General features: G+C 41.1%; 1 protein-coding gene across 20 annotated transcripts in view; it reads left to right on the top strand.

The window, feature by feature from the left end:
• Positions 1–15087, top strand: part of PAM (peptidylglycine alpha-amidating monooxygenase) — a 155283-nt gene extending 140196 nt beyond the window's left edge. For 4 of the 20 annotated variants that reach the window (XM_004769269.3, XM_004769261.3, XM_004769267.3 and 1 more), the window contains 5 exons: positions 2136–2235; positions 4514–4567; positions 9989–10192; positions 13116–13172; positions 14249–15087. In XM_004769269.3, coding sequence (XP_004769326.1) covers positions 2136–2235; positions 4514–4567; positions 9989–10192; positions 13116–13172; positions 14249–14430 — 597 coding nt within the window. In that variant the 3' untranslated portion in view covers positions 14431–15087. The remainder of the gene's footprint in view (positions 1–2135; positions 2236–4513; positions 4568–9988; positions 10193–13115; positions 13173–14248) is intronic. The other 16 variants (XM_004769270.3, XM_004769262.3, XM_004769259.3 and 13 more) reach the window with 6 other exon arrangements.
• Positions 15088–17048: the final 1961 nt, after the last annotated feature.

Below are 17048 nucleotides of genomic sequence, written 5' to 3'. Positions count from 1 at the left end.
GAAAAGTTCATTAAAAATATTATAGTTGAATGTTTCTGACTGCAGTAGGAATAGAGGTCCCAAAGTCCTCTCCACTATCCTCCTCCTGAGCCCCCTAATGGCCACAGAATATTTCCAACAGAACCTGGGCTCCCTGGATCTGTTTGAGAGCCACAGGTAGAGGTTTATTGTTATTGTGGCCTTGCATTGATGACATATTGTGATTTATTTAAAGCAAAATCTTTGGCCAACGAATAATTCACACATTTCTCCCCCACCTTGTTCTATTATATTATTTTTCCTATTAAGAAATATGAAGCACTTTACAAGCATATGTTTTGCAAATTGGTTTCTAAGAACATATTTTGGTACAGAAGAGGAACTTCCTGTAATTTGCAAGCCTGTTGCCACCTTTTAGCTGAACCCAAAATGAAGATGAACATTTAATGACTGGCTTGTGAGATCAACAAGGCAACATTTTGTTTTCTGGCTTTCTGTTCTCAAGCACATTTGTCACAGCTCATTTGGTAGTATGAAGGAATGAGCCTCCTTGGCATGGCTGTCTCATTTTTCTTTTTTTTTTTTTTTTTTAGATTTTATTTATTTATTTGACACAGAGAGAGAGAGATCACAAGTAGGCAGAGGCAGGCAGAGAGAGAGGGGGAAGCAGGACCCCAGTTGAGCAGGGACCCTGATACAGGACTCAATCCTAGGACCCTGAGATCATGACCCAATCCGAAGGCAGAGGCCCAACCCACTGAGCCACCCAGATGCCCCTCATTGTTCTTTTCAATGTGACAAACTGTTGATGACTTTCAAAGAACAGTATCTCCACAGTGAGTATTCCGCCTCACCTAAAGGGAGCTAAGAACAGTAGTTTGCTTCATGAGTGCCCTTTGTAGTCAGCACACCAGAGTGGACAGGTGCTACCTCACAAGACTAGAGTCTGGATGTGCCTCCTGTTCATACACACTGGTCATATTTTTGAGAACTCAGACAGGCCGGTGAGCCTCAACAGTGAAAAAAAATCATCCATGTCCTGCCAATGGGTGGCGACCTGGCACCTTTGAAAGCTTCACGTGCCAGACAGAAATGGCAGCAGCACAACATTTTAAGGCTGCTCTTCTAAGAACTACTTTGGTGGCCTTTTGAAAGTCACAAAAAGTTCTCTCCTCTTATGTCCTAATGACTGAGATGGTGGTGATTTGAAATGGAAGAATGTCATGAAGAAAGACCTATTGAAACACTGAATATCTAAAATAGGTAAAAAAAAGAAAAGAAAAGAAAAAGCCCAAGATGTACTTGGGGGTAACACTCAATTTGTTTCCTCTTGCTGACTGAAAACACTGCAAGCCCTGGTGTCAGAGAAAAGAATCCCTACACCGCTACATGTCTCTGGTATGCACTTCAGAAGTAGTCTGAATGCCCGAATCTTTGAAGTGACTCTTCTCATCAGAAATGTATAAGTAGTTTTTCAGGAAGCGTATGATAGCTTGATGGGAATAATAACAAAAATTAAGGCTCCATCATTTTTTTTTTTACTTGTGTAGATTAAAACAGGCAAATGTGATAGTGATTAAAAGAAAAAAGAGGGCGCCTGGGTGGCTCAGTGGGTTAAGCCACTGCCTTCGGCTCAGGTCATGATCTCAGGGTCCTGGGATCGAGTCCCGCATCAGGCTCTCTGCTCAGCAGGGAGCCTGCTTCCCTCTCTCTCTCTCTCTGCCTGCCTCTCCATCTACTTGTGATTTCTCTCTGTCAAATAAATAAATAAAATCTTTAACAAAAAAAAAGAAAAGAAAAAAGAAAAAAGAAACATGAAGGCAAAAGTACAAATAAATAGGTAGCTAATGGAACACCGAGTAAACAAAACTGGAAAACAGTAATTTCATAAATGTTCACTTTTAAAAGACTTGAAAGTCAGTGCTGAGGGTCCCTTCGCATTTTCCAGTGGATAGAATTATACGTCATGGAGTCGGTGCCCAATGAGTGAGTGAATGTCTCTTCCTGGCCTAAAGGGATCTGGATGGAATTATAGTTTGTTTGATTTGTTTAACAGGCTTATTGTTTTATTGTGTGCTTTGCTTTGTTTTCCCACCTTTTCCCAAAGAATTCAAGGAGAGGCTCACCCCCCTCGTATGTGCTTCTTCTCTCGGCAGCACTTTGACATGCCTCACGATATTGCTGCGTCCAGAGACGGGACCGTGTACGTTGGAGACGCTCACACCAACACCGTCTGGAAGTTCACCTTGACTGAAAGTATGGTGTTGACAGTATTCCTGTCCATATCTTCCCTCAGCTTTTTTTTTGTTTTTCCCAACGATTTTATTTATTTGACAGACAGATCGCAAGTATGCAGAGAGGCAGGCAGAGAGAGAGAGAGGAAGAGAAGCAGGCGTCCTGCTGAGCAGAGAGCCAGATGTGGGGCTCGATCCCAGGACCCTGATCCTCATAACCTGAGCCGAAGTCAGAGGCTTAACCCACTGAGCCACCCAGGCACCGCTTCCCTCAGCTTTATTGCCTCCAAGCATGTGGAAAAAAATATTTGCATTTCCTTCTCTTTTTTCTGATAGGAGTGGGAAATCAAACTATAATTGGCAGTTGTTAAAAGACCTGTTCAGTTTCATTTCAGGGATTAAATTAATTTTTAAAAAGTAGAGAGAAACAGCTTCCCCCCGCCCCCACCTGGCAGTTATCCCCTTGTTTCCACAGATACTCCACAGGAAATTCTTGATGCCTGGAGTAATGTCTGTTATGTTGAAAGCCAGCGTTAATTCCAACTTTGTTCCAGAGGGAAATGATGGCTTTGGCAAAGCAGAAGGGCTGATTGGCTTCCATGCTGGTATCACTTCCCATGTGGCTCTTCAGCTCTGAGTAGCTGCTGAGCATCGAGGAGGGCCAACCTCGGTGTCAGACACAGATTACCCCAAGCAGGAAGCACTCTGTGTTTTCCCTTTAGACTGCAGCTTGTTCAAAATACCAAACTTATTTCATGTAACTCAGAAGTATGTCTGGGGACAGAAGAGCGTCTCTCTTGGGACCAAGCCAGCTAGTTTGGGGATTTTCTAATTGCAATTTGGACATTATTTTTAATTCTTGCAAAAGTATTCTAACCTACCCTCTGATACTGTACTAAAAAAAATACGCTTTCTAGATTCAACCATAATAAATGCTTAATGGGCCACAAAACCCAAAGTCCAGAGATGCTTTTAAAATATGGCAGAGTCAAACCATAGGAGAAGATGGAGTTAAGGAAAGGAATGGTAAATCTGAGGTGTCAGGAGCAGCAGCAGGCAATTTTAGATAGAGAAATAATAAGGACATTTGGAATTGATGACAATAAATACTAATTATAAAAAGGGAAAGTAAAAGTTACAGCAAAGAAAAAAATGTAAGTTTTAACAAAGAAAAGTAAAATCAGGAGCCCAAAAAACTTTAATCAGATATCACACAGATCTTCGAGTCCAAGTAAATTTGGTAACTGCGATCTTCACAATTGTCCTTTGAGTGGCTTTTGCCATTATGTAATAAGGACCCGGGTAAGGTCAAGTGCACAGAAGTATGCGTGGCCTATTCCACTCCAGCAATAGCTTCCCGTTCCCCATGCAAGTGCAGCCTTCCCCCAACTACCTCCTCAAAGAGGAACCAGAGGGTATAGGCAGACAGGAAAGCAAAGAGAGGGATGGACAATTCCCAATTCCAAGACTGAGCCCAGGTTTTTAAGAATTAAAAAAATGACTAACTTTCAAGCTAGAAAAGACCTCAGAAATCTATCCCGCACCTTCATTTCACAGGAAGCAAGGTGATACTTAAACTCACTAAGATTCTGATCTAAGGCTCTTGAGACCACCCTCGTGCTCTGTACTCAACAGAGATGCATATCCAAGTCCAATGGGGAGGACTTTCATAACACACATGGCCAGACCCTACACAAGATCTATAGAAAGAAGAGGAGGGATAAAAAGTGTATATTTTGGAAAGACTTCCCACGCTGAGAAGTGCTGCAGTATAGCATTCAGCTTTGAAAGAGAAGAACCCTCTGTGTAATCCAAAATGCACCTGAATAATAAATCTGAGAAATAGTACTTCTAGAACAGTAAGACTGCCATCAGAGGCTACACGAATGTCTCCTGTATTTGCATTCTGGTATTTAACTAGTCAAGTCTATTTATGGGAGCTAGAAGACTGGTGATCAAACATGGCAGAATTAGTAAGCAGCCTAGATGTCCACATGAAAACAGAACCACTTGATATTTCAGAAATAATACATTATCATGAAGTCCACAAGGACAACCTCACTTTAAATATGAAGAGTTTAGAAATAGTTCAGTTTTCGCTAGGAGATTTTATCCAGGATTCATGGACCTGGCACTTAATCAGTGGTTTGTCTTAAACTCTTTTGTAATATGATAATGGCTTTGATGAATTAAGGAAATATTTTCCACTGAGCAAAATTAATGTCAGAAATAAGTTTTCTAGGGGTTTTTTTTTTTTTTGGACATTCTGATTTTCTTTTTCCTCTGCTGTGCTGTTACAGAAATGGAACATCGATCAGTTAAAAAGGCTGGCATTGAGGTCCAGGAAACCAAAGGTTGGTCTGTTATGACTCTGAAACCCAAGCTATTTGTGCTGAATTCTTCTATGACTCTCACTGCACTTAAAAAATGACCAGACTAAAAATATAATATAATCTGGTAAATCTTCCATAACTTCTACTGTGTACTGAGCCTTTAAACCTGCATGTTGCCACTGTTTCCTCTGATAAATGGAGTATTGATAATGAGCTCAGATTCACTGATTTCAGATGATAGAAAGTGATTCTGTAACAAGTGGGCCAGAGACATTCAGGGAGAAAAAAAGGAAGTCAGTCACTTTAAGAAGTACGTTAACCTCAGGCAAGCGGAAAAATACCACCCAGTATACTGGAAAAGGCCTTCCCTAATGGGCTCTAGTCTAAATGAGTGAGTTACTGAGCTGGGGCCTGAAAAGATGAGCTGCTCCCTAAGCTCCAATCTAAGTACCACTTTCCCCCAACATTTACTGAGGGCCATCTAAGTACAGGGCACGATAATGGGCTTGAGGGAAATGAAGCTGGGCCTGACTTCAAGAGACTTATAACCTATAAGGAGTGTGTGTGTGTGTACATACCTGTGGATATATACAAATAAGTATAACTTTAGTATATACTGTCAGGAACAGGAAATGGAATTTAGCCACTGGTAAGCAATCGCTGGCTTCCCAGTAGAACTGTTTTCTCCCTTTCCAAGGATCAGTTTATATTTGTACATGTTCTCCTATCTGCAGGGTTTTGACCTGGTCATGTGAAATTAAGAACTCACTAAAAGCGCTCCTAATGTTTAAGTAGCAAAGTGATTCCATTATTAGTTGCTTTACAAATGATCCACCTACATATTCAGACCTAACCCTAGGCTTACTTGTTTTCCTTTCTCGTGAAAGCAGGTGGAAAGAGATGCAGAGAGGCAAGAACCAAGAGGGAGTTTAGGGATTTTATGTAGACAGATAAGAGAATATAGCCTGCTTAAGGTTGAGAGGGGTAAGATAATACAAACAATAGTATTGTTTGGCACTTGCAGAGATTCCCAGGTAACTCTATTAAGTGACATTCATACCACACCCATAGCAAAGAGTACCCAATCCTCTATTTTTCTATAATCGTTACATATAGAATTATTGGTGAGTTGTTTGTTCTCAAATCAGGATATTATTATTAGTAAGCGCTATCACTTATGGAGCACAAAAAATGAGCTATACAAGAATTACTAAATTAACTCCTTACACCAACCGTATGATAATTGCTATTATCCCCATTTTATGTATAAGGAAATTGAAGATCAGAATTACTATTGAGATAGTAAGTGGCAAAGCCAGACTTTAAATCACAGTTTGTTTGGCACCGAAGCCTGTGCTCTTAACCACTGTTCTTATGCTACTCAGGAGAGATGAATACCACCAATTCATTTACCATAAGTTCTTCCCAGAGCTACAGATTGGGGATGGTTGAAGTTTATTCTGAGATCTCTGGGATTTCAGAGTGGCCTCAAACCATTTCTGTTTAAACAAATCCCACTAACAAAAAAGAATCTTAGATTATAATGCATGACTTGTTGAGAACAGCTCAACCACATTGACCTCTTTTTGCCTGGCCAATAATGAAGGATGAACAGGGTTCTCCCCAGGCCATTTCCTCTATCCTCACTCATTGCACATCAGTGACTGCGTTTGGTCAGAAAACCTCCCAGCCTTGTGGAAGAACACAGGAGTTCAAATAGTAAATGTTCTTGAAGTATCTTGTTATGACAGTCCCATTTTAATAACTAGGAATATCCAGATGCAAATGGTTTGTTCCAGTCCTCTTTGAACCCATATGACTCTCATTAAGTCTTTCTTTTTTTAAGATGATTTTCTTGTTACAGAAAGGAATAAAAATCTTGCTAAATCCCCAAAAGTTTGTCTTTTATCAAAATATGGAAGCTTAACTTAAACCACTTCTTACAAAAGAGAGGGACAAACATCCCAGATTGAACAGCCTTATAAATTTCCAACTTTGAGCAACCTCTCATGACACTTGCCTCCACTGTGAATGGTCACAGAACTGATGAATCATAACAGTGTTTTGGAACCAGTGTTGTGTTCACAAGGAGGTGCAGGGATAAGAGAACTTAGGAAAACTTAGGAAAAGGATTTTCAAATGAAGTTGCTAGGGACCAACCGCTATGCCAATGTCCCACCAAAATCATAGCCTTCCCTCCTCCCTCCCCAAAATAAAAGATGATGATGGTGAATCAGTCTCAATAAAACAAAAAGAAACTCCCTAGTGCAGTTAGTATCTTAGGCCTTAGAGAACAACACATTATAGGGGAAGCACATGGCATTAAAGGGAAAAAAAAAAAGGGGGAAGGAGGAAGGGAAGAGAAGAAGGAATGAAGGAGAAAGTAATCTCATTGGTGCCATATGCACTTTCCCTGTTACTTGCTAGTAGGCCATCTAAGATCTTCAGCCTTCAGCTCTGTCTGTAATGAACTGGGTAGTAATTGCCGGGTTCATGTATTAAGAATGTCTCTCCTTTACTGTCTGAGTTATTCGAATTCCCACTGGTCTCTGGACTTCTCCCCCTCTCTCCAGGGGAAAGAAATAGGCCCATGCCTCTATGTGTGAGCTCACACAAGAATACACCTAGCTTCCCTGTCTAAATTCAGTGCTTAGAGAAGGAAAAAAAAAAAAACAACAACCAACTTCCTATACATCCGCTTTTCAAAATTATATTTATTTCCAAGTATCTATAAGGATACCAGAAGAGCTTGTTTGAAGACATTGTTTTCAGTGGAATACGGCTGGCATCTTAGATGATAGAAAACGTCATATAAGGAACTCTCTAACTTCCAGAAGCCCCAGGTTCTAGCCAATGTTAGAGCTTCTTCACTGTTCCTTCATCAGGGATGCTCCAAATTAAAGAATTTAATTTTTAATTAAAGAATTTTTTTAAAAGATTTATTTATTTATTTGACATACAGAAATCATAAGGAGGCAGAGAGGCAGGCAGAGAAAGAGGAGGAAGCAGGCTCCCCACTGAGCAGAGAGCCCGATGCAGGGCTTGATCCCAGGACCCTGGGATCAGGACCCGAGCCGAAGGCAGAGGCTTTAACCCACTGAGCCACCCAGGCGCCCCTAATTAAAGAATTTTTAAAGAATTTCAGATAAGAGAAAAAGTGGAAGAATTTTGAATTATTAATGCTTTGAGTGAAATTCCTAGAATCGTAAATCATAACTATTTGTCAGACTTTTTACTCCACTTATAAAGGTTCCTGAGAAAGAACAACAATATTGCTTTTTTGTTGTTTTTTAAGACTGGGAAATTTAAACGTTTTACCCTCTTTCTTTAAAATGTAGAGTATCTTTGAAAAATCTAAGTGTACTTCGGTGGGTTTCAAAAGTGAGAATGTTCAAGCATTTTTATTAGATGACACTCAGAGAACCAGGAGTGTCGGAATCGAGAATTTCTAAAGTGCAGAGTGTGTACCTTAGCAAGTTCATTACCGCTTACCGCCTTCTCAGTACGCTCTCTGTGAATGCTAAACCAATTCCGTTAGTTAGTCTGCCACCTGCTTCCTAGTTCTTGTTTCCTTTTACTGGAGCCCAGTCCTAGCTCTGCCTCCTAAAGGAAACTAGATATCCTCTGGTACAGCCATTGTCTTTGGTGTAGGTAAACCATGAATGACAAAAATGCTGTAATTCCTCTGGTGATAGTCACCTTCCTGTAGAAACAAATCCTTTCAAGACAATGAGTTTTTAACTACCATGCTACACCTTTGCTCTATTTTTTAATCCTATCCTCTATTTATTGTTACTTTCCTACAGAAGTATAGAAGGAGCTTAAATAAAACAGAACAATTTGTATGTCTCTTCCACAGTAATGAAGAAAAAGACACAACAGTTCGTGGGCAGGGAGAGTGAGAATCAAACTTAACATTCCTCTTGAAAACAGCCCTAGACAGGTTAAATGTAAGCCATCTAAACCTATAAACCAATCCCTTTCCTTCTTTCCTGCTGAAGTTTCAAGAGCCACGCCAGTGGACACAGAAGAGAAATAATGGTTTGCCCTTCACCATAGGGTGGGGAAGGAAGTGAGAGCTATGAAGCCACTGTAAAATGGTGATACTAACAGTGCCTACTTATAGGCTTGGTGTAATGATTAAATGAGAATATTGCCTGAAACCGTGCAAGTGCTCAGGAGATATCATTGAGACCATGACGGAACAACATGGAAGTAAAAACGGAGATCTACCGTATGTGTGCGTCACAAATTGTGTTTATAGTGTCTTGAGTAGTTTGAGAAATGCTTCCTTGGAGAAATGTCCAGGAAGTGGACATTTCTAATGATAAACATTAACCCAAGATGCTCTGAGAGTGTTAAACCACCTATTCCTGCCACTTGGTCAGAAGTTCCCTGAGGCCATGTGATACACTCTGTATCGTAGGGCAGAAGGGCACACCGAAAAACTGAACTTCCAGAAATCTTGTGAGCCTTTGGGCAAACATGTGGTTGTAACTGTTGGCCTTGCACACTATGGTTTTTGTACAAGTACACGTATGTGCTTTGGGAGGGCAAGAACATCGCAAGGCTCAACCTCATTTTCAAGTCAGTAGTTATTAAAATCCCTGAAGCAGCTTATATGGTCATTGTATCAGTTCCCAAAAAGCACTTTAGGCCCAATATCTGCCCAATGCTGATCAATATCAGAGAATTGTTCTATAAACTATTTTCATCAATAGCAATAGGATGTACCATACATCTGTGTGCCCTCATGACTTGCTGGAAACTGTATAAAAGAAACTGAAAAGGTTATTTTTCCAGTTTGTAATCCTAGAGTTAATGTGTGCAACTATGCATGTGATATATCAGTAATTCATTGAACATTAACAAGATTCAAAAACTTAAGAGTCAAGGAAAGAGATTTCTTAAGCACCTTTTCTAAGATAAGCATTGACACTCAACAGTTTTACGAAGGAGGTGTTTTTGTATCGTCACAGTTCTACAGATGAGGTTGAGAAGGCCCAGACCATTTAAGTAACTTGCCCAAAGTTACACAGCTAGTTCTGTAGGCGAACTGGGATTTCAGTTCAGATTTATGTAACTCCAGTACGCACACCAGGTCTTTGCCCTGCGTCATTGCTGCCTGTTAATTTCAACCTTGAAAAAAAATGCAAAAGGAAGATACCTCTTTCATGGAATTCTCGCTCAAGAGGAAACAAAGGGCCGACTCAAAGAAAACCAATTTAGAGGTACAAAACCACTGAGTGGAAAGTACTAATCACAACAGCTAATTGTGGCCTGGTAGCTTGGTAGATTCAGATACTGAAATGTGAACCCCTACATGCATTGACCTCAACAAGTTCTTTATGAGCAGTTGTTGATTTGCCTGGGTAGGGGTGGGCGCGAGGGTTTTGGAGTCTTTGAGTCAGTTGAATATTGTGAACTCTTCTTTCCCCGAAGAATCCGAGGCAGTTGTTGAAACCAAAATGGAGAACAAACCCGCCTCCACAGAGTTGCAGAAGATGCAAGAGAAACAGAAACTGACCAAAGAGCCGGGCTTGGGAGTGCCCATTGTTCTCATTACAACCCTTCTGGTTATTCCGGTGGTTGTCCTGCTGGCCATTGCCTTATATATTCGGTGGAAAAAATCAAAGGCCTTTGGAGGCAAGTAAAATGAGCCCCTTGAACTTAGAACCTACCTTTGAAAAGAGTGTTTGGCCTAATTATCCTCAAAGTCTTGTCTTGATTTTTTTCAGTGTTTTTTTTTTTTTTTTTTTTTTAAGTGCTCTCTGCCTTTTTTGGTGTTACTATGTATGTTCCATATATTGTCTGCAGTTAGTATCATTGTAGGAAGGTATCTGAAGCCTCAGAAATTTGGATAGTTAGATTAAAATGTAACCTTTAATACTGCCTTTTAACAATTGGCGTAAGCCCAGTTAATGTCTCCATACAAAACTGTGCAGATAAGTAGTCAGTATAAATTAGGGTCAGGAAGGAGGAGATCCTTGGTGTTAGAAACAGGCCCACTTCTCAAAATACCTGGGTCAGGCATTTGGGAGTTGTCTTTTCCCCTCCTAGCCCTGGCTTTAGCTCCTAGCTGCATGACCTTGGGCAAGTTACTTAATCTTCCCAAGCCATAGTTTCCTCACCTACAAAGTGGGAATAAAAAAACTCAATGAGATTGTGTGAGGATTAAATGAAATGATAAACAGAAAGCATTTATCACAGTCTCTGTCCCATTGTAAGTGCTCAGTTAATACCACCAATGACTACGAGGAACAGTCATTGATAATAAAGGACAAAAGTCCTAAGAAGTCATGGAGGATACCTGTCTTGAACCTCAACTTTCTCCAGAAACCAGCTATTTCTATAATACACCATTTGGTAGTTTTTAAATAGGCACAAATCAGGCCATCAGCCTTCCTTTACCAAACAAGGCAGGGTCCAGTACTAGAGACAGTATTTTATGAAATCATCATCATTGTATAGGACCTAGGAGCTGAATTCCTTTCGAGACATTCAGATAAACAAAGAAATAATCCAACCCAAGATTCTCACCTCTCAGGAGCCGTCTCTTGGCTGGATCCTCAGGTCCTAAGGCAAGAGTCTACAGCTGCGTCTAGGAAGGAATCCATGGGCCAGGGTGGGAGGCAGCATTTGATCAAGAAAGAGCATCTGATTCTATTTCAGGCCAAGGCGACCGTGACAGGGATTCAGTGCCCATGGCAAAGCCCTGACACAGAAAAGGACACAGAAACAAAACAACAGAGGAATCTATTTAATAAGTGGTGAAAGCAAATTTTTCTAGGACTGGTTTGCTTTTCATCTGCGATCCATAAAGCTCTAGAAAAAAAAATACAGTTAACTCTTCAAAAAAGAACTTTTGAGCCCCTGTTATGGGTATGGTACTGCGGTGAGCAGGGGGCAAAGACAAACACAGCCATTGTCTTCACGGAGTTAGATGGAAGCTTCTGAAAGCAAGAGTCTCCCATGTTTGCTTGTGTACCCATGTATCCTCAGCACAAGTAACAGTTCCTGGCTCTCGGGCTTTGATAAATAGTCATTGGAAAAATGACTGAATCCATAAGTGGAGCTCCCAGAAGAGATGACACATAATAAACGAGGTGACGTAGCAAGGTAACAATAGACGGTGGTAAGTGCAGTGATAAGTACACAGAGGATCAGGAACACACAGGGCCCAGGGGCAAGTAGCAGGAATGTTGGCCATCCACCCACCCTAGAAGGAGTAACTAGGGAGTCGGGAAGGCTTGGCCTCTCCTGTTTGCTGTTAAGCACACAGGACGTGGCACTCCTACAGAACACTGAGTTTGCAGGAGGGTGTTGGGAAGGCAGAGACCCAAGTCACACCGTAGGAAATTACCATTCCTCAATCATGTTTTATTAGAAAAATTGCAGTTTTATATGGTTCCATCTAATACGTGTAATTCTATAAGTAGGTCAGCCTCTCACCCTCTTGCAGCATTTGTTCCCGAGAGAGCTTGTCCAACCCGTGAGAATTTTTAGGAGCCCTCCTCAAAGACCTTCCATATTTATTCAGCCCGTACTTTGCGTGTCAGCTCCACAACAGACACCGTACTAGGCACAGGGGATACAAAGCCAGCTAAGGACTGCCCTGCCTCCTCATCGAACTTACAGTCTTATTTTTTTGGCTTCCTAACAGTCTTAGCAAGACTCTTCCCTTCTTACCTGTTTCTCTCCACACTCACTCTTCATGACGTTTCCACGGTCATCTGCTTGCTAGCTTTTTTCACGATGCTGCCTCTACTCCTGGCTCGGGACTTCACAGGAGAACCCCGAGCCTCACTTCCATGACCACAACCCTGAAGGGGGCAGCCCTTCAGGAAAGCCAGGATGGAAAGTGCAGAGATAGAGAATGAAAATAAAGACGGCTGGGAGTCCTGGTCCACCCCAACCCTCCCAATAAAGAAGGAAGGTCCATCCTTCATGGAGACGGGCAGTGCCATTTCAACTTTTTGGTTGAAAATGTTCAGGTCCTTGCCTTCAGTTAAGTCTTTTATAAAAAAGAGAAACGATCTACATGGATCCAAAGCTTTCTCAAGCAGGACATGTTGTGTTCTTAATGGAAAGACTAAAGCCAAAGACAAACACTCCTAAGTTATAATAATCAGAGCTTCCAAATTATTATAAATTCTTGGTAATTTAATCTTGTCCTAAGAAAAAGTGACTAGTATTTATTGAGCATGTCCTGTATGTGTACCAGGCACGGTTCTAAGCACTTCACATGGAGAATCCCGTCTAAACCTGGCAGATAGGTAGGGATCATCATTAATCCCTGTTTTCTCTGAGGAGAAAACCGAGACTCAGAGAAGCAACTTACTGAGACTGCACAGGCTGTGAGGACACAGGCAGGCGTCAAACCCAGCTCTGGCCCTTAGACACTATCACAAGAATATGTTGCCTTTCTTCCCCCCCTTAAAATTGCATACAGACAAGAGCCAGGCCCTGTTTTTAATTGTGTATGAATTCCTGATTTTGTTTTGAAAGTTGAACCCGTGGCTGAGGAGGGCGATTGGGATTCATTTTGAAATGTGCCATCTCTTTCTAGCAGATTCTGAACACAAACTTGAGGCAAGTTCAGGAAGAGTACTCGGAAGACTTAGAGGTATGCCTGTGACCTTTTGGAATCCTTCACATTTGGCTCAAAGTCAACAAGCTCATGTCCTTTATAGAGCAAGGAGACATTTCTTATTTTCTCTCGGAAAATTAAACTCCTCGTGTGCAGCACAGCAATGTTAAGTGCAGAATGCAAACCAGCAACTAAAACCAAAGTGTGTGGCTCTGGCAGCAGATTTCCCGGTTTCGGGTTTTTTCTGCTATGCCTTTCTGTATCATCTAATTTTCTTCGCCTGTCTTTTATCTGGCTTCATTTGTCTTGAGTAAATTTTCTGTCACTCCTGTCGGCCTGTCAGTGCTTGTCATAGTGAAGATGACCTTTTCATATAGTCATTGAAATGAAGAGCTCCTTGAGGGATGCCAGTTCCAGAGATCCTGAAAAATGAATCTGAAGTGGTCCTACACAAACACATATATAATCCTGGGGAGCTTTTTTATTTATTTTATTTTATTTTTTAAAGGCTTTATTTATTTATTTGAGAGAGAGAGAAAGAGGAAAAAGCAGACTCCCTGTTGACCAGAGGGCTGACACAGGGCTCGATCCCAGAACCCTGGGATCATGACCTGAGCTGAAGGCAGACGCTTAACCAACTGAGTAAGCCACCCAGGCGCCCCTTTCTTATTTATTTTAATAAATGCGTGGAGTAATATCTTCCTGACCCTATAGGATAAGTATCTCTCTGTCACATTTTTGTTTTGTTTTGTTTTTTACTAATATCTACCCTTTGGAATTATAACTTCTAATTTATCGTTTAAGAATCTATAAGAAAGGGTGCCTGGGTGGCTCAGTGGGTTAAAGCCTCTGCCTTCCGCTCAGGTCATGGTCTCAGGGTCCCTGGATCGAGCCCCGGCGTCGGGCTCTCTGCTCAGCAGGGAGCCTGCTTCCCCCTCTCCCTCTGCCTGCCTCTCTGCCTAACTTGTGATCCCTCTCTCTCTCTCTCTCTGTGTCAAATAAATAAAATCTTTAAAAAAAAAATGTTTTTAAAAAAAATGAATCCACAAGAAGACGGAGAATCATTTGTGCAAACCTGACCTCAGTTCCATGTCGTTGTGTGCTTTCTTCAGGAAAGAGCGGTGGAGGCTTAAACCTTGGAAATTTCTTCGCAAGCCGGAAGGGCTACAGCCGGAAAGGGTTTGACCGCCTTAGCACCGAGGGAAGCGACCAAGAGAAAGACGAGGATGATGGAAGTGAGTCCGAAGAGGAGTACTCCGCACCTCTGCCTGCACCCTCGCTGTCTTCCTCCTGAAAACCCGCCTTTGATTTAGGGTCACGAGATTTTCTAAGAACCCCAGATTCCTTTCCCTTTAGCACGTTTAGGGTTTTGCGTATTTAACTGTAAACTGTACTAGTCTGTGTGGGACTGGACACATTTTATTTCCTTTGTTTTGATTGAGTTGGCTTCTGTTTCTAGTTGAGGAGTTTCCTAAAAGTTCATTAACAGTGCCATTGTCCTTCTCTGAACATAGACTAGAGAAACGGTCCTCTTCTTCCATCACACTACTAATTTAATGATGGAAGGTTTGCTCATTTACATTTTCGAGACTCTTCTGTAGATGTAAATAACCCCTTTCTCTGCTTGAACACAGTATTTTCCCAATAGCACTTCCATTGCCGATGTCTGTCTTTGGTGCCTTTCCTGTTCAGCATTCTCAGCCTGTGGCAGTAAAGAGAAACTTTGTGCTACATGAGGACAAAGCTGCTAAATCTCCTTCTATTTTTTTAAAATCACTAACATTATATTGCAATGAGGGAAAGAAAAAAGTCTCTATTTAAATTCATTTTTTAATTTTCTTCTTCAGTTGGTGTGTTTTTGGGATGTCTTATTTTTAGATGGTTACACTGTTAGAACACTATTTTCAGAATCTGAATGTAATTTGTGTAATAAAGTGTTTTCAGAGCATTAGCTGTCAGAGTGTATTTTGGAATTTTTGCATATTGGAGGGTTTTGTATACAACTTTTGTAATAATTACACAAACCACAGATACAGTGAAAACTACTCCATGTCTTCAACAGAAAGAAATGTGTTGTATTGTATTAAAATGAAGCTGATATTTTGTTATATGGCTGATATAAATTAAAAAGCCAGCAATCAGACTTTACATACATGTGTAAAGCAAGGTTCTCTTTTCAAATTCAAAGAGGGGTTTTGCCTGTATATCAATCAGGAGGTAAATTATTTAATAAAAGGTGATCTAGCTAAGAGGAAGGCTGTGTCTCAAATTACATAAGCAAATGAGTCCATCAGGGTAGGTTACCACTACTGGTTTACTTTTTAAAGAATAATTTCATCAGATTCTCAGGTGTTCATGGGAATACTCATCTTACAGTGACTACCAATTAGTTTTTGTTATTTTTTATTGACATATAATGTATTATTTGCTTCAGAGGTACAGGTCTGTGAATCATCCATGTAACACAATACATAGCACTCACCATAGCACACACCCTCCCCAGTGTCCCTCACCCAGCCACCCCATCCCTCCCACCTTCCTCCCCTCCAGCAGCCATCAGTTTGTTCCTTGAGATTGAGAGTCTCTTACAGTCTCCCTCCCTGGTCCCATCTTGTTTCGTTTTTCCCTCCCTCCTCCCCACGATCCCCCGCCCTGCCTTTCAAATTCCTTATATCAGAGAGATCTTATGATAATTGTCTTTCTCTGATTGACTTATTACACTTAGCATAATACCCCCTAGTTCCATCCATGTCATTGCAAATGGCAAGATTTCGTTTTATTATGTCTGTAATATATATATATATATATATATATATATATATATATATATATAAAACATCTTCTTTATCCTTCATCTATTGATGGACATCTAGGCTCTTCCCATAGTTTGGCTATTGTAGACATTGCTGTTATAAACATTGGGTTGCACGTGCCCCTTCGGATCACTACATTTGAATTTTTTTTTTTTAAGATTTTATTTATTTATTTGACAGAAAGATCACAAGTAGGCAGAGAGGTAGGCAAAGAGAGAAGGAAGCAAGCTCTCTGAGAGCCCACCACGGGGCTCGATCCCAGGACCCTGAGACCACGACCCAAGCTGAAGGCAGATGCTTAACCCACTGAGCCACCCAGGTGCCCCACTACATTTGAAACTTTAGGGTAAATACCCAGTAGTGTGATTGCTGGGTCATAGGGTACCTCTGTTTTCACCTTTTGGAGGAACCTCCATATTGTTTTCCAGAGTGGCTGCACCAGCTTGCATTCCCACCAACAGTGTAGGAGGGTTCCTCTTTCTGTGTATCCTTGCTAACACCCATAGTTGCCTGACTGGTTAATTTTAACCATTCTGACTGGTGTGAGGTAGTATCTCACTGTAGTTTGTTTGTTTTTTTGTTTTTAAGAAATCATCTTTTTCTTTATTTTTACTTTTATTTTTATTTATTTATTTATTTGAAAGATTTTATTTATTTATTTGACAGAATGAGAGAGAGAAAGCATGAGTGAAGAAAGGTCAGTGAGAGAAGCAGACTCCCTGCTGAGCAGGGAGCCGGATGTGGAACTCGATCCTGGGACTCCAGGATCATGACCCAAGCCAAAGGCAGTCGCCCAACCAACTGAGCCACCCAGGCAGCCCCTCACTGTAGTTTTGTATTTCCCTGATGCTAAGTAATGTTGAGCACTTTTTCATGTGTCTGTTGGCCATTTGGATGTCTTTACTGTAATGTCTGTTCATGTCCTCTGCCCATTTCTTTTTTTTTTTTAAAGATTTTATTTATTTATCAGAGAGAGACGGGGAGAGAGCGAGCACAGGCAGACAGAATGGCAGGCAGAGGCAGAGGGAGAAGCAGGCTCCCTGCTTAGCAAGGAGCCTGATGTGGGACTCGATCCCAGGACGCTGGGATCATGACCTGA

The sequence above is a fragment of the Mustela putorius genome, unplaced genomic scaffold (genome assembly GCF_011764305.1).
Source record: "Mustela putorius furo isolate JIRA1106 unplaced genomic scaffold, ASM1176430v1.1 tig00537350_pilon_pilon_pilon, whole genome shotgun sequence".
Taxonomy (NCBI): Eukaryota; Metazoa; Chordata; class Mammalia; order Carnivora; family Mustelidae; genus Mustela; species Mustela putorius.
Note: the sequence above shows the minus strand (reverse complement) of the source record. Positions and strands in the feature narration are given on the sequence as shown.